General features: G+C 39.5%; 1 protein-coding gene across 4 annotated transcripts in view; it reads right to left on the bottom strand.

Moving 5' to 3' along the window:
* Positions 1 to 18,418, bottom strand: part of LOC137415830 (cytoplasmic FMR1-interacting protein 2-like) — a 57,180-nt gene that overhangs the window by 34,182 nt on the left and 4,580 nt on the right. For 2 of the 4 annotated variants that reach the window (XM_068101352.2, XM_068101351.2), the window contains exons 2-5: positions 13,403 to 13,477; positions 11,759 to 11,897; positions 11,505 to 11,594; positions 9,546 to 9,623 (exon numbers count right to left, since the gene is read on the bottom strand). In XM_068101352.2, coding sequence (XP_067957453.2) covers positions 9,546 to 9,623; positions 11,505 to 11,594; positions 11,759 to 11,875 — 285 coding nt within the window. In that variant the 5' untranslated portion in view covers positions 11,876 to 11,897; positions 13,403 to 13,477. Of the gene's footprint in view, positions 1 to 9,545; positions 9,624 to 11,504; positions 11,595 to 11,758; positions 11,898 to 13,402; positions 13,568 to 18,418 lie in introns of all 4 variants that reach the window. The other 2 variants (XM_068101349.2, XM_068101350.2) reach the window with 2 other exon arrangements.

Below are 18,418 nucleotides of genomic sequence, written 5' to 3'. Positions count from 1 at the left end.
GTTGTTGGAACTTGTTGTTGGAACTTGTTGTTGGAACTTGCTGTTGGAACTTGTTGTTGGAACTTGTTGTTGGAACTTGTTGTTGGAACTTGTTGTTGGAACTTGTTGTTGGAACTTGTTGTTGGAATGAATGGGAACATTCAAATGTTGGGTTTTGCTAACGTTTCCACAACGTCGCTACAACGTTTCACTTTCGTTGTTGCAACGTTTTGCTCCAACGTTTTGGGGACATTCGAATGTCAAGTGAATCGAATGAGAATTCAGGAATTATTTCATTATTAACGATTAATGAAGTACTTATTTAATTAATTACATTTCTTATTACATTACAGTAATTACATTAGGGTAATTACCTGAGGTAATTACAGTAATTACAGTTCCGGTAATTACAGTAATTACAGTAATCATTACAGTAATTGCAGTAATCTTATTACAGTAATTACATTACATTAACTCAGGCACCTTTTGAGTAAGGAAGCTGATATTTGGACATGACACTGACCAAGTGATGTGGCTGTCAAGGAAATATTGATTTATTGATTAATCATTTAATAAATTAACTCGTTGATTTATAAATGACTTATTTAATTAAAATTCCTCAGAGATACATCTTCGGATGAGATACTTGCAGATTGGTTATGCTATGAGCCAATTGATTAAGGAAAATATTTTGTGATGGCCATATTGGCAATTTCGTGGCCATATTCGTGGCAACTCAGTTAGTGCCACTGCACCTTTAAAATGCATCCCTGCGTTCATTTTTCGATCGATTGAGTTGAAATTTTGAACAATCGGATCTGGACTGTCGTTGTTAACGACTCTAGCACGCACTCGTCCAATCAGGATGGAGCGGTATGGTCCCCGGATCATCACTGCCCGCAGTTTTAATTAATTTTACTTTTTCTCTTGGGCATATAATTTTGAAGACATGCATGTCATGATAGAGGAAATGTTTGTTCTGTTAAACGGAATAAATGTTGTTTATTTGTGTGGGTGTGTATTTTTGAGTATTTTGGATATATTTTCACGACTAATTCCAGTTAACATCCTGCACAATTTGCTCGTTTGCTGGCCGAGTCGAAATTGCGTTGAGTTTCTATGGCATGCGCCATTAAAAGCGCAGTGTAATGGTTGAGCTCCCTTTATTTCGTTTTGGTCATGCGGATGAGCAAACAAAGTGACAAATGCTGCGACTGGAGCAGTAAAGGCGATGTTTTTTAAATGGAAACGATTTAATGAGGAATTAAAAGTGGGAGGGGGCAACACCACGCATACCTCTTTTGAGGTGTGTATAAACCCTGGAATATTTCAGCAATCAATACGATGCTGAAATGATGTAATTTATTGTGTAATATGGTCGACCTTGGGTTTGTTTGGGTTTGTTGTTTATTTTTGTGGGTGTCTATTTTGAGTATTTTGGATATATTTTCACGACTAATTCCAGTTATCGTCCTGCAAAAGGTCTGCTCGTTCTTTTCCTTTGAGTCGTAAATTCCTGTTGAACTCTCATTAAAAAGCGGAATTAAGTACGCTGTGTGATGATGGAGATCCTTGATGACGAATCAGGAATAGTGAATGAGCAGACAAATATCACGGATGGTACACCAGATAGGGAAAATGTAGATGAAACCCCTTTTGCTCAGGTGCTGTGTAGCGCTGCACAAAGATCCATATGAGCGGGGCCTGGGTGCTGTGTAATTAGTACACAAAGAACCAATTACTAGGGTGCTGAATAAACACAAAGATCCATTTTTGGAGCTGGTTCTCCCGGTGCTGTGATTTATTCAAAGAACCAAATCTTGCAAGAATTAAGATATGATTTGTCGACATTAGAAATACTTTAATATATGTAACGATTTTGTAACGATCATCCTGCAAAAGGTCTGCTCGTTCTTTTTCCTTTGAGTCGTAAATTCCTGTTGAATTCTCATTAAAATGCGGAATTAAGTACGCTGTGTGATGATGGAGATCCTTGATGACGAATCAGGAATAGGGAATGAGCAAACAAATATCACGGATGCTGCGGCTAGAGCAGTGGAAGCGAGTTTTGAATTGTTCAATGATTATTCGATATTGTTATGACTTTTTGTCAATAGGTATACTAAGTGGCCATGAGGTAGCCTGTTGCTATGTACAGTTTTATTCTATTGTTGATTATACCACATAGCTGTGGTGATAAAGGAAATGTTCGTTTAAATAGATGATTATGATAGGACCATGACTATAAAATCATGATGATTATTATGAATGATATCATAGGGTTCAAATGCAGAATGATTGCATGAACTTGGGAAAGAACTTTCAAGCCCTATGGGATAAATTGGGTATTACAAGCGATGGAGTTTCAAAATTTAGCATGATTGAAGGAATTTGACAGTCCCATTTCAGGAGTTTTACGAAATTTATATTGCCAAGAGATTTTGGGTACTATTAAAAGGAAAATGATGAGATATTTTTCCCAAAGAACTTTAATATCTGGCATCCATTTTGGCTGTCTCACGAATGAAGGATGAGTTGCCTTTAGTGGTTGCAAAGAAAAATTTGTGGAGACCAGGCAAAATGGGAAAATATGTCAGATATGACCCTAGGACAGGACGGCGATTCATCAATTGACATGAGGTACGAATCCGAGGTGACGACCGATGAAATTCGATCTCAGTCAATGGATGGACCTGTCCTGACATCATTGGGGAAAGGGCTTATGCAAGGAGTCATTCAAAATGATTAATTTGATTTATTGATGAATATTGATGAATTAATTGAAATTGAATAATTGATTGAATTGTTAATTGATTGAATCTAATTGATTGAATTTAATTGCATAAATTGAACTGAATAAATTGAATTGAATATATTGATTGTTTGATTGATGAAAATGCGGTCTCAAGAAAGAAGCTTTGATATCTTTGCGAGATATTATCAATGTGGAGACAACCTGGGAAAATTGAGCAAGGTGGTGAGTTTATATACAGATATATATGTGCGGTTACCATTGTGTGATTTCCCCGTCAACAGAGCGGACACCTGAGGATTCACCCATTTCATACTGACCCTCCGGCTCATCTGCAAATACTGATCTGTGAGATTGGATTGTGCAAAAGCCACGGCTGAGGGAGATTCTCTGGAAATCACCGTGTGAACAGGTGGAGAGACCCTTCCTGGAGGTACGAGTGAAGCTTTAGAGGAACAAACTACAACACATCCAACGCTACTTTGATAAAAGGCAGAATGGGAAATGGAGCCTGCAAGAATACACAAGGACAACAAGAGATTCCACAAAAAGGTACTTGTACACATCATATGTACGACCGTTATGGTGCAGAAGCTATAAGGCAGGTCGAGAATTGGTATTTGTGGACAAAGGGACATGATGAGGAGTTTCCAAGAGATGGTACATTTGAGCGAAGTCGATTGGAAAGATTGGAACAAAGATTGAAAGCCAGGAAGAGACAGAATCTAACGGTAGACTGGCTTGCATTCCATCTTTGGGATGGTGAATCCAGACAACGGGAACAGCAAGAACGGATAACGGAACTAGAACTTAAAATAAAAAGGATACAGGATACAGTGGAGGAGACAAATGCACAACTGCCCTCGAAATTAGGAATGAAAGTGACAGTTGTCCCATCTGATTTCCAGTTGTCTCCCCAAAAAGGACGGTACAGAGAATTTTTTCATGTTTCAGGAGATAACGAGAGATTGCAGTGGCAACTCAGGGATGTAGAGATGCAGCCCAGCAATACAAGTGCACAGGTGCACAGATCAGACAACGACAGAAACCGATGTTTCGAGTGTGGAAAGATGGGACATTGGAGAAGAAGATGTCCGTATGTCAACAGGAAGACAAGGTCATGGGGCAAACCAAGATCAAGGGTACCAGTGCTTACCGGTACCTCAGACAATGATTAGGCCTTCATTGCTGCAAATCCCAAATGATGATTGGCCTCAACAGATTCGATTACTGGACAAACATGAATAACTGTCGATGATTCTTGTGTCTGAAAAGTTTTCAGAGCAAGAATGATTCATTTTTTTCTTTTTTTGCTTGTTAACAAATTAATAATTAATTGATCAAATGCCAAAATTGGATCTTCTATTTTGGGCACAGCAATTTTAAATTTACAAAGTTTGGAACAATTGCGTTGCAATTTTTTGGCAAACCAAGTGACAAGAGTCACATGATGATCAGGTGGGAATTTCGGACTATTGTTCCGCACGATTGATAGGTCAATGGTCGACTGACATGCAAATGGGTGTGTAGTCAAAATTTGGATAGATTATTGTGAAGGCTGAAAGGGTAATTTCAATGTGACATCATGAGGGTTTTCTAAGAATGGACTTTTGGTTTATTTGTCTATAAGCATTTTGAATTTGATTGACAAATTTTATGAAATTGAAATAAAATTGACACCCATCTGATCTGTAAATAATGGTTCCAACGCAAACAAATATGCATAATGCATGTGTGTGTGTGTTTTTGTGTATCAATCTTACAAGATTGTTGACACCGACAGTGTGCCTGTCTGGAAATGGATAGTTTTATGTGGATGGGATTGGGATATGTGGATGGGATTGAATATCCAGAGAATCCGTAAAATAAAATAGAAATATAATTTGATTATGAACATTATCTCTTTTGTCAAGGGAAATGGAATATAAAAAAATTTGATGTGCTGGGTTATGAGCAGCCATTAATTCATAGTAAAATTGTGAGTAATTTTGGGATTCCATTTTTTGATAGAATGTATATGAGAATAACATCTATTTATGGATATGAGCTTCATAAAAGGAAATGAGGAAGTACAAAATCATCCAAATTTGGGAGAGGTCTTACACTGACTTCCCAGAATACTCTGCTCATGGATTTTATATATATAAACTTGAATTTTATCAGCATATAAATTGTGCTGTATGTATGGATGTGTTTTAGGCATAGATGATATGGGAAAAGAGGAAAGAAAATTTTGCTGGTTTGAACTATTGTGGGTTTTTCAGTTCTGGAGTTTAAACAAAGTCACTGGTTAACAGATGAGAAAGGATAGTAAATAAATTATTCTCTGCTGGGCAAATTAAGTACGATATTACTAAGACTTATGAGAGCTATTGTTCCGCCTTACAGCAGTGGAAAATTATTGGAAAAAATTAGATCCAACATAATGAATCTATAAAAGAATGTGATAGGGATAATATCCTCAATTTGTACTAATTATTTGATTGTGGGTAAAGGAATTAAGTCATCGTAGTGGATTGTTAACAGCAGCCTGAAAATGTCCTGAGAGTGTGCATCCATGTAATCAGAAATCCCAGATTTGTTTTTACAAACAACATTTTGGTAGAGGTCTTGTGTGGAACACTTCCTTGGTAGATAAAAACGGTACTGCATGCTGGCAGCCACTTTTGCGGCCAGTTAGGCCAAACAAATTGAGAGGAAATTGTAGTTAAATACGTAAGTTACACATGGCTATTTGTAAAAAAGGAAATTTGTTGAGATGGGAAACATTTTTTCGAAGGTTTATTAAGGTGTTATAATATGACATGTGGCAAGGCAAACTATTGGATGGGAAAATTAGATCTGGCTATAGAATAAATTTATTGACCCCTTGAAGTTAATCCTTCGAATCATTGTTTCACTGGCATTTTTGTTCAAATTGGAAATAGTTTGGTAGAGCTTTGGTTAAAACCTTTGGTTGCGGTATCTTGGAACGAATTGATAAACCATAGGAGATTGATAAGAATAGAAACAAATATGGACCCAAAATAGAAAGTTGGATTCATGCCTCTCATTGCAAGCAAGCACATGGGGCTAAGGTGGACGATCCCACAGAAAATGAGGCTGCACCTAGCAGCCCAGCAGAACATTCAGTGGTAGAAAAATGATAGTCATGATTTACAGTCATTTGAATTACATTTTAACACCCCTTGCATTGATAAACATTACATTTTCAACATGTGATATTCCTACTTGGAATAGTGACATTTATTTGCCTACATGACATACAATTACCTGCTGATATTAATACAGCATGAGTGAAAAAAATGTATCACAACTACACTCATGATCAGGGGATTGAGTTCAACCCCGGGAGATAGGGGGATCAGGGTAAGACAAATAATCTGATTATGTTACATATTAAGGGATTTTCTTTATTTACCTTTTAGGAAGCTTGTTAGTTTGGTATATAATGTTAAATGTCATCGACATATAACTATGTCATAGATATGAATATATACAAGGAGTAGCAGACTTGTTTGTTGGTTTAGTAGTTATATTGGCAATTGTTTTAGTGGTGGCTTGCTTGAAAGCCTTAGTGACGGTGTGTTTGAATAAGGTAACCAACAACACGATGATAACACATGAAGTGACAAATGAGGAAAGAAATGTGGAACCAGAAAAGGAAGACTTTTATGGCGACATAAACAGTAGAATTAAGATAATGGCATAACGACAATGTTATGAGTTGTGTCAATTACAATATCAATGAACTCATATCACCACGAGTGACACACTGTTAGGAAAAAGAGGGAAAAGAAAAAGTGGAGAGGAATTATGGTAATAATACATTATGCTTAATTTGTTGGTTTGGGAAAATTGTTGTTGGGAATTAGGTATTCCCGTTTGTGATTGTAATCATATACAATGCTATTCTTAGTTTAGTAATAAAATACATACCTGATTGAATATTATTTGTGTGACGCATATAAATGAATATAACTTTTTGTGTTAAGGAAAAACAACAAATTGTTGAATGTGAAACTGTCGGAAGATATACATGATTATGCTGATTTCATGGTAAGATGTACCCTATCGGATTCAGTGTGTGCGGAAAGCAGATTCAGATATGACTGAGCATAAGGATAAGACGAGATCACATTTTGGAGGGATTGCTAACGGAATTGGGAAGAAGAAAGAAAGAAAATTTGTGGCTAAAAAATGAAGTTAATCGTGGCATACACCCTCTTTCTCAAAGAATGATGAAGACATTCTCCCGTGTAACTTGGAGATGAATGCTTACCTTCACCAAGGAAATTTATGTGACCATTTGCCTGGATCACACTGCAACATATGAAAGAAAGGCGATCACTTACTCTTGTTCGAAGACTTCGAACATTCACCACATCAGAAGTTGCAGGACAACGACATTTTACCTGCAACCTCTGTGAAATGCGGGGACATATGTTATTACTTCACCAACGTCCGGGGAACCAGCATGGAGCTGCAAAAAAACGGCTGTGCCCTTGTCACAACAGCTGTGCACGATTCTGCTGGTTGCTCCTGGTAAGGACCATGAATGACTTGAACACCATGGTCCCAACATCATTGTGGATGCATCCGGCATCCCTGTTCCACATCTTGCTGGCCAATCAACGTCACACCAATACTGGCTGCCCACTCATAATGAGGGAGGAGGCAAGTCGACTACAACTGGGCGAAGGCCTTGTTCAAGGAATCATTATGGTTCACAGCAAAAAGTGGCAAGAATGCTACAAGGAGAGCAGGGTCAGTCTATGACTCCGCAATGTTACCACAACAGCGAAATCCTACACGAAGTAGTGCAGGAGCTATGAAGACATTAGGAGAAAATGTTTCATACCTGGATTCAAACACAAGTGATCAGCCCTTCCTTTCAAACAAAGTCAACATTTGTGTGGAGGCAAACGTTTTTGCCAGATGGTGCAGATGCTTTACAAAACTTGAAAATGAAGTGAAATTGTTGTATCTTGGTGATGGTGAAGTGTTGTTTTGAAAATATATTTGTGATGCAAATGCAATAGATTGAACAATATGGAAGGAGTCAATGACCAACGAAATGTTTTGTGATTCTTGCAGGATGACGGTGTATGCCTAAGGGAATTTGATTACCAAAGTGATTGATTATTTACTTATACTTGTAATGATGTTTACTAGTAGTGATTGATTGTTTACTTATATTGATGTTTAGATTAATGGTTAATATAAACAAAAACAAAAAGATGAGGGAATTGTGGAAGTGTAACTCAGTGTAACATATTGATTGGCCCTGGTAACTTATTAATTAACCTGGTAACAAAGCAGATACATTTTATGTGTATGAACAATGTAATCTCTTGAAACACCTGGTCAAGGCCCCAGGCTAGAGCACCCCCCCCCTGCTGTGTAAATGGAAATCACAGCAGGAGGGGAGCGAGCTGATGCCAGGACTCGGTGCGATGCATGACCTCGGGACATTAGCGGAGAGGAGATTAAGTCCAGTTTGGCGATATAACGAGAGCAAACGTTGAGTAAAGTACACTTGTCCTCAGAAGCCCTGCCCGACGGAACGATGGAATGAACGAGTACTTGCTACGTGAAGCGCTGACCGAACGGGAGTGTCGGATGGAGAGAAGGACCAGCGAAAAGAGTTAACCTGATCCATTATATTATGCGGTATCATTTTGGTAATTGGATGAAGTGAATACAGTTTAATAAACGAGACCTTTTGTAACCTGTGTCCGGTCTTTGGAGTCCTGTGAGTCCCCCAGTAAATTCCCTGACAGTATCCATGGAAATCTCCACTCATGGCTTGCGGACATCCGCTCTGGTCATAGGCAACGTGTGGCCTGTGGCCCTGAATGGATTTCTCTCATCTCCCCTTCCTGTTCTGGCTGGAGTTCCCCAAGGTAGTGTTCTAGACCCTGTGCTATTTCTGGTCTTCCTCAATGATCTCTCCGGCATCCCCCATCGTGCGAAGTCCTTCCTTGGCACACCTGAGCTCCTCACCACATACAAGGCTTTCATCCGCAGCTCAATGGAATACTGTTCCCGACTCTGGGCCGGTGCTCCTGCCTCACACCTAGCTCGGCTTCACGCTGTTGAAACCAAAGCTTTCAGAATCATTGGAATCTCCTGCGATGAAGCTAACTCCGAGGGCCTTTCACTCACTCACCGCAGGCAGGTTGGTGGTCTTTCTGTCTTTTACCGACTCCTCTCCGGCCTTGCTCCCCCAGCTCTCTCTGTGCTCTGTCCCCCTAATATTCCTACAGGTCGCACAAGATCTGCCAGCAACCCTCTTATGGTTAAACTGCCAAAATCTAGGCTCTCTGCTCACCTTCACTCTTTCATTCCCCTTTTCTCCCGCCTCTAGAACAAACTCCCCCACTCCCTTCAATCCCACTCCTCCCTCCAGGTCTTTAAAACAGCTGTTCACCACCATCTCTTATCTTCCCGCATCCAAAACTTTGATCTTTTCTACCCCTGCTAATTCACCCAAGATACACTTTTTTGAAATTCCAACTTCTTTCCTGGAAGTCCTTGCAGTGTCCATACATTTTATACCTCTCCCACCTCCCCCCCAAGCCCTCTCTCTCCCACAGTTCTCTCGATGTCCCTGCTCTCAAATGTTGTGTTTGTGTCCTTCCCCCTCTCTCCCCATCTTGTGTTCGGCTCCCCTTATTTTGTGTTTTATGTGTCGGTTGACTTTTTGTGTGATTAATGTTAGCTCTTTCACGAGCCTCGATCTTGTATACAAAAAAAAACAAAAAAAAAAAACAAAGCAAAAATAGAAATTTGTCATGTTAATGGCAACTACCTGTGGTATGGCCCGTGAGATGCATCTCCAGGTATACAGCATGACTGCGTACCCCTCACCTTCCTCCAGCATCTCGTTCTTCAACAGATATAAAGAAAAAATTCACGAACTTTGCACAGTATTAGACACCTTATGACCATATAGGTCAAAACATTCTGCGAATATGGTTTTACAGTTGTTCCATAAAAAGCATAAAGCAATACAGTTGGTACAATACATTTTTAAAAAGAAGAATGTAAATAAATGCCCAAAAATTGTAAACATCCAAATAGTGTTCAATGGGCTGGCAGTAACTGAACAGGACAGGACTCGATGGAGAGGAAATGGTGTTCAAATTTGGGTAAAAACATACGTTTGTTGGTGATGACACACATTTCTGACATCCCAGAAGTTGTGGGTTCAAATCTAGTTCAAGGCAGCAGTATTGGGGATTTGTATTCTATGTTTCAGGAAGTCTATTTGGTTTCAGAACAACTGCTGCACCACTTGTTGGTAAAAGCTCAAAACATGCTCATCAATGACCTTCAGAGTGGAATAATCTGGGGTAGAGAGACAGCAATCACATGGATCTGGTCTACATGCGATGCTAGTCCACTCATTGAAGTTGACTTCCTGAGTTCCAGGTCATTCTAAACAACTATGGGTCCAACCCTTCTCCTGCACTAGGTCCAAAAATCTAGAGAGTTCGTAGAGCACGATAACCTGCACAGTGTTCAGGGTGCTAGTGATAGCTCGCATGCTCTTCACAAAAGACACAGCGGTGTCTTAAAACGTCCAATAAACAAATAAAAACTAGAACGGCACTCAGTAGAGAGCATACCTCCACCTGGTGAACAGTTTACGTTTTGTATCTCAGAGTAGACCAGAAAATCACAATACAGAATCACATTTAATCAAAATCAATCACAGAAATCACCATCGGTCCAGTCTTTCATACCCTGATCTACCCCTCGTTTCTGTCCATATCACTCAATGGTGAAGAATCATTTAAATAATTATACTGGCTGGATCCAGATCTGAATCTTCACCAAAATTGAATCGATTCTTCCTTGTCACACACACAACCTGTCCAACACGTTTCGTCCAAATCCATCCATAAATTTTTGAGATGTCTTGCTATGTATCGTTTTTGGCCCTATTTCCCAATGGTGAAGAATCACTTAAAAACTTAAATAACTCCCATATCCGAATCCATATTCAGTTCTTCACCAAAATGGAATATATTTGTCCTTGTCAGACACCCAACCGGTCCACCAAGTTTCGTCCAAGTCCGTCCACAACCTTTTGAGATATCCTGCTATGTATCGTTTTTGGCCCTATCTCCCAATGGTGAAGTCACTTAAAAATTATAGTAGCCGGACCCTAATCCAGATCTTCACCAAAATCTAATCATTTTGTCCTTGTCACATACGCTACATCTCTGCCAAATTTTGTCCCAATCCGTCCAAAACTATTTGAGATATTTTGTTCACAAACAGACAGACAAACAGACAGGGGTGAAAACATAACCTCCATCCACCTTTGGTGGCCGAGGTAATGACCATCAATATGAAAATACCCGCAAACATCACCAGCTACCAAATAGCAGTCGAGAAAAGTTGCAAAAAAAAGAAGAAGAAAAAATAAAGTATTATTCAACTCCATCAGAAGATTAAAGCAAAAGTAGAAGCCGCAAATTTGGGTCAGTAGCTATCGATTCTCAAACACGTGTAAAATGCTTCAATTTGTACATTCATAAGATCTTTACCTTTGCAATATATAAAGCTCCTCTTCAGTTATTGTAAGAAATAAAACAAATAAATAAAACAAATAAATAAAATGATTACTTTCCAAATCCAAATTAAATGTAACTGCTTCCAAGGTATTTGCAAGAAGGCACGTGCCAGAAATCATTTGCTTAACCCGTAACTGCAATGTAAAGGAGAAAGTAATTTAAAGAGGAGTAATAAAAATACAAACCATGCTGGAGTGTACGGTTGCTTGTTCAATGTATCGAGCAATACCGGTCACAAATGCATTGCGGTCTTCAAAGTTCGTGTCAAAGTTTGCCTGCAACCAGAGTAATGTTAGGTGGGTTGAACAGTTAAGTCAAGGACTATGTCAACAGCACTCAAGGTACAAGTACAAGAGACGCTAGAAACCCGCTCATCGATAAAAATGCATTGACAGGTGCACCAGTTATTAGCGATATTCGGTAATAGAACAAAATTGACCTTGTAGAGAATGGAGGAAGGGAGAGGCTCGATACATGGCTGCTGGTCAGGGAGAGGTAGTTCTTCCAGCAGATCTACATTGGACAAGGCTTCTTCCAGAGTCACTTCGGTCGCCATGTCCAATCTCTACCTTACTCACCTGGAAAAAAATAAAAACAAATTGATCTAAAAACAGCATAAACAAGATTGACTAAAACAGTACAAGTTGTTTCAATCACTAAAGCATGAAAGTACAGTTGATAGTCTTTGTCCAGAATGACTTTCTCAGGATAATTTACAACAAAGATGTGTAGTGAGGATCAGCGACAACATGTTTACCAATTTGTCACAAAGTTTGATTCCCAAGCAAACAAAATGAAACAAGCCACAAGGTATAACAAGGTAATTAAAGCAAAGGTAAAGAATATTTGGCCCATCATTCCACCTACATCGTTTGACTTGTGCAGCCCACCTCAAGAATTAAATTTAGCTAAGGTGGCGCAACACAACGGCCTACGAGAATCTTAACATCCACAACCTAATTACTCTTGCCAGAGGAGAGAGTAAATTACGTTTGGGTCTGTCTGTCTGTCTGCACATAACGTGCCAACATAGACACAAACACCACTTGGTGGTAGCCAGTATTACACGTTATCTTTTTTTTTCCCAACCGAGTACCTCTATAACTCCACCGTTGCTGGATCTCTAGCCCCAGATGAGAAAGGAGATGAGTTAGGCTCTGGGCTGATTACGCATTCCAGAAAAAAACGACTATCACAGAAACTTAAAGAGGAAATCAGGAAATTGACGTTGGCTGGAAGGTGACACGAATTGACGTTGGCAAGACATTCAAGAGATGGAGAGAGAGACTCTACTCAAAGGCGAGAGGAAGATAGAGGCATGATAGAATCATTTTTCCGACCCAACCATAAGTTCAAGATTGGAAACTAGAATGTGAGGGCACAGAGAGTAGGGAGAATTAGTCAAGTAGCAAGAGAGGAGAAATTATGACTTGGACATCCCAGGACTAATTGAGGTCAGATAGGAGGGACACAAACAAATGAGACCCGAAGAAGGAGAAACAATCCTACTGTATATTCATCCTATATTCGAGGAGAAAACCTACACAGGGGATGGTGTGCCCCTTTTGCTGAAGAAAGGAGAAGATAAATCACTCATGAAATGGCATGCTATCAGTGAAAGGATCAACAAAGCAAGATTCTTCTCAAAACTCCAAAATGACGACAATACATGGGCTATGCACCACTCAACGATGTCAGTGAAGACCAAAAGGGCAGGTTCGACCAGAGATTGGAGAGGGTTGTCGATGAAACATCTCGACACGATGTGTTATGCGTAATGTGGGACTTGAATGCAAAAGTGCAAAAGTGGGCAAGAATGATGGTGGGGGGGGGGGGGGGGGAAGGGTCAACAAAGTATCTGCTATTAGAACGAGAATAGGTCTATAAAGTACGTAAAGTACATGCTATAAGTATAAATAAAAAGTACATACTATAAAAAAATTATAATCATTTATTGATGAGCAACCAGCATTACATGGACATTTACAGTACGTTGCAACTAGTCCGAAATCCTTTCAAAACTCTGAATACTTCACCAATTGCAAAACTTAAAATAGTCGTATTCCTAAAGTAATAATCTTACCAACTCGGAAGCAATTGGGATTCTCCGCCTGCCTCACTCATCGGCTGGACCCGATTCTTCGTCAATATTTCGACCCTTTCAGACAAGAAGCACTCCAAACATTGGGTCCACACGAGTACCATATATCCACAACTTCAGCTGTATCAATAAAGTGCGCCAACCAACCTGGTAATGCAACCTCATTATTCAAACATTCTACTCATAGCATTTAGCTTAAACCCAGAGATTTTAATGGGGTTTCATGCATTATCATGTATTTATAATGTTGCGTCACACATTCCATGACATAACAATAATAATAATATTAATAATAATATTATTGCGTATCGATGTGTTGTGCACAAACCCATTGTGCTTACCACTGAATCGAGCTGTCAATCAAATACGGAAAATGTCATTTAACGGATTTCCAACTTGCTCGACTGCACCCTCAAGCAGCCACAGAAAGTGTTCTAAAATGTTTTTATTTAAATTATTTATCATTTTATTGTATTTATTAAACTAGAAACACCAACACAGGGTGGAGGTTAGACTTTATTTTATGTTGTCCAACTTCTGGGAGTTACATTTTTTATTTTTGGGATAATATCTCGTTCAAGTTGCTCTGCCCAGTGGTGCAGGAGTGCATCAGCACGCATGATAATTCATCCACTTCTTTTAACAATTCATCCCACTTTAACATTCATCCCACTTTATTTTATTTTTTTTATCCCACTTTCACAAAGGTAAATATCTAAATTGGAGGTGGCCTTTCCAAATTAGTAGAACATTTTGATGCACACCCAGAGAACAACCGACACTTTTCAACTTATTTCGTCCAGAAATTTTGGAGTGCATAAAAGACAGCACGAACGTAAATTTGCCAAGTAGTTTTCGATTCTCCAAGGTTTTCATGCAGAGATGTTGTTATAAAACTGCAAACCACTGGGACTTGGAATACGCTCTCCCACCAGCAACGGAGCTACACGATACTCATTTTCATTGAGAAGTTGCGTCCAAAACCTTCCCGGGCACACTCTAAGTATCAACTCAAGTTAGGAGTGCATAAAAGACACAGACACCTTAAGGAACACTTGTTTTAATCTGCTATCTGTAGCAAGCATACATCTGACTACATGGGTGCAGCAGTTGTTCTCATTATCCTGATTATTTCACCTTAAACAGTACCCTATAAGAATCTTCTCGGAATATTCCTGTCCAGGAAAGGCATTCGTACAATATGGAATGGAAAGGCGTCTCATTTGTCATACAGTTTGGTGCAAAATTTTATTGTTATTGATATTTATATATTTGTAATCTGCCAAAAACAAAAAGAAAACAAGGAAGAGCAATCAGAGATTGCGGACCCTCGCCAGGATGTGTTTTCAGTGGTTTTTAAGGCTTTGTGTTAAAACAAATATGGCGGCCAAACCACGTGACCGATGACATTATTTTTTTCTCCACCAATTTATCCCTAGATTATGCTCAAGAAACTTCATCTTGATTGGATTAAGTTTTGTACTTGTCAGATTATGACTTCATAATGCAGGCACCCATGAACTATCATTAAAAGATGTTATTCCACACGGAGAGTTCTTTACAATGAGCCATGTCTCAATTTTTTCTATACAGCGCTTTCGGAGATATAGAGGTGCAAAGTTTTTCAGTTTTTCCAAGATAGCGGCCGAACTATGACGTCATATCATCATTAAAATAATTCTACAGATGGAGTTGCACCTATGATAAAAATTTCCTGTTAATTGGACCAACAGTTACAGAGAAAAGCATACTTATTCTGTGCGGCCAAACCGACAGACAGACAAGAAAATGAAAAATCACTCATAGAGCGACACTTGGCAAAACAGAACAAAGGAGAATGGCACTCGGTAGAGCATCCTTTTGACCTCACAAATATTGGTGGTTGAATTATGTGACCCGATATGCAAAGAGTCTTCAAATTAAGTTAATCGGATGAAAATTGTCAACTTTAGAAATTAGGCCTATGTTAACCTCAAAAATAGTTGGTGGTTGGTTTCAGTAAGCTGATATGCAAATCCTATTCAGATTTCAAGTCAATCGGATGAAAATTGAGGATTTTAGAGATTTGAGAAAAGTGGTTGACCATAGGCTTATGTTGACCTTTTGGCCTATTTTGATATCAAAAATAGTTGGTGATTGAATTCAGTTAACCGATATGAAAATCCCATTCAAATTTCATGTCAATCGGATGAAAATTGAGGATTTTAGAAATCTGGTCTATGTTGACCTTTTGGCCTATGTTGACCTCAAAAATAGTTGGGAATTGAATTCAGTGACCGTTTATGCAAATAGTCTTCAAATTTTAAGTTCATCGGATGAAAATTGACAATTTGAGAAATTTGGCATATATGTTAACCTTTTGGCATAGGTTGACCTCAAAAATAGTTGGTGGTTGAATTAAGTTAGCTGATATGTAAATCCTATTCAAATTTCAAGTCAATCGGATGAAAATTGAGGATTTTAGAAATTCGATAAAAAGTGGTTGACATTTGGCCTATGTTGACCTTGTGACCTATGTTGTCCTCAAAAATAGTTGTTGGTTGAATTCAGTTAACTGATATGAAAATCCTATTCAAATTTCAAGTGAATCGGGTGAAAAATGAGGATTTTACAACAAACAGGCATTTTAAGGCCATTTTCCCTGCAAGAGCAGAAAATTTAGAAATTAAAAAAAAAAAAAAGTAGAAAATTTTTACAGTTTTAAATTTAGAAAATTTCGGATTTTAGCCTTGTGGGCCCCATGACAATCATCTCCATTTTGCCCTATTAAAAAATTCTGGTGTTTCAATCAATCTGGTGTTTCCTTTACACTTTGGTGATTTATTTGTTAAAAGAACCATGTCACTGATTGTCTGTCGCAGCAATAAGTCAACAACAGGATTATATCACAGGTGGCGTGGCAAAATGTACGGACAGGTGCATTTGACGATTGGCTTCACAGTCGGGTATACAAGGGTTGTTGCGTTCTGTATTAGTGGAAAACAACTGCTGCACGTCTCCAAAAGTTATTGCCGCTTCCTCTGGAGATGGTCCGTCAACTCGACAATGCTGTTTGTCATGGAGTGGTGGCTTTACGAAATTACGGCATGAAAGAGCGTGCTATTGCTCGGCAGTATGGCATCACTCAAGGTCAGGTGTCAAAGATCCTGAAACGAAATGCTCAGAGGGGTGTCCCGACTCCAATACCGAGGCCAGGACGTCCCCGCAGAACCACAAGGAGGGATGATCGCCAGCTGCACCGGTTAGTCCGCAATGGCCGTACCAAGTCAGCTAATCAGCTTAGGGCTGAGTGGCAGCAACTGACAAATGTGCCTGTATCCAGAAGGCTAGTCAACCAACGACTGGTTCAAGCAGGCTATCGTGCCAGGCATCCCCTGAGAAAGCCACGCCTGACCAGACAACACCGCCAGCGCCGATTGCAGTGGGCCAGAGAGCACCGGCAATGGCAGCCAGGACACTGGAATCACGTGATCTTCAGTGATGAGTCTAGATTTCTGGTCTATCGTCAAGATGGCCGCGTCCGAGTGCGCAGACAAGTGCATGAAGCCCACACCGAAGATTGTATAGTGCCAAGAGTCCAAGCTGGAGGTGGTGGGGTGACCGTTTGGGCTGCTTTTCATGCAGGGGGCAAAACTGACCTGGTTGTTCTGAATGGAAACCTGAACCAGTTCAAGTACAGGGCCATTCTGGAAGAAACATTGCTTCCATTTGCTCGTGCAGCCTTTCGAGGAAACTTTGTCTTCCAAGATGACAATGCACGGCCTCATCGTGCTCGCATGATCCAACACTTTCTTACTCACCGTGGTGTAGAGCATATGGAGTGGCCTGCCATGTCCCCGGATATGAATCCGATAGAGAACTTGTGGGCAGAATTAACGCGTCAAATCGACCACTTGTACCAGCAGCCGACCTCTGTGCGTGAATTGCAGCAGGCTATTGTCACTGCATGGCAAGCGATTCCTGTCCAAACCTTGGAAAATCTCGCGAACAGCATGCCTCAACATGTACGTGCTCTCCTGAATGCTCGTGGGGGTTACACGAAGTACTGAAATGTAATTTTACTGTCTGTAATCCCAGTCGTAATTTAACTATTGTTTTTGTTAAAAAAAAATTGGGCTAATGTGCAAAATAAAGAGATACTTCTGGAAAACATACAGAAGTTTAACACAGTACTGTCCATGAATTGAGTTCGATATCAGTTTACATCACTTTCAAGGATCAATTTATTTGTTTCAAAATGTCAAATGTGGTTTTTGTTTCTTTTAAAGGTCACATTAACAAAATCTAGAATAATTTCAACATAATTCCAATTAACTTTTGGTTCTAAGACATCTTGAAAAGTAAGTTCACCCCCACAAAAAAAATATATTCCATATTAAATGCCAAGTCTGTATATGTGTGTGTGTGTGTGTGTGTGTGTGTGTGTGTACGTGTGTACGTGTGTACGTGTGTACGTGTGTACGTGTGTGTGTGTGTGTGTGTGTGTGTGTGTGTGTGTGTGTGTGTGTGTGTGTGTGTGTGTGTATGAGAGACAGATTTGTGAGGAACAGAAATGAAAAAACGGGATGTGTTTGTGTGTATGTGTGTGGGTGTACATGTGTAAGTGCGGGTGTGTATGTATGTATGTATGTATGTGTATGTATGTGTGTGCGGGTGTGTATGTATGTGTGTGCGGGTGTGTATGTATGTGTGTGCGGGTGTGTATGTATGTGTGTGTGTGTGTGTTATGTATATATATATATATATATATATATATATATATATATATATATATATATATGTGTGTGTGTGTGTGTGCGTGTGGGTGTGCACGCACATGCATTCACATGTTATCAGAAGTAAATACATTGTGTAGATGACATAATTTGTGCATCTGATAAATTGGCAGTAACCATTTTGTGAAACTGAAAGCAAATGTGCAGGTGCAGCATCTAACTCAATATGTCGAAATGACACACACGTCCATGCCCGTGGGATTCCCACGGGTGACCCCACCAG

This window comes from Myxine glutinosa, chromosome 14, assembly GCF_964187855.1.
Source record: "Myxine glutinosa chromosome 14, kmMyxGlut1.1, whole genome shotgun sequence".
Classification (NCBI taxonomy): Eukaryota; Metazoa; Chordata; class Myxini; order Myxiniformes; family Myxinidae; genus Myxine; species Myxine glutinosa.
This window is presented reverse-complemented; position numbering and strand designations above follow the sequence as displayed.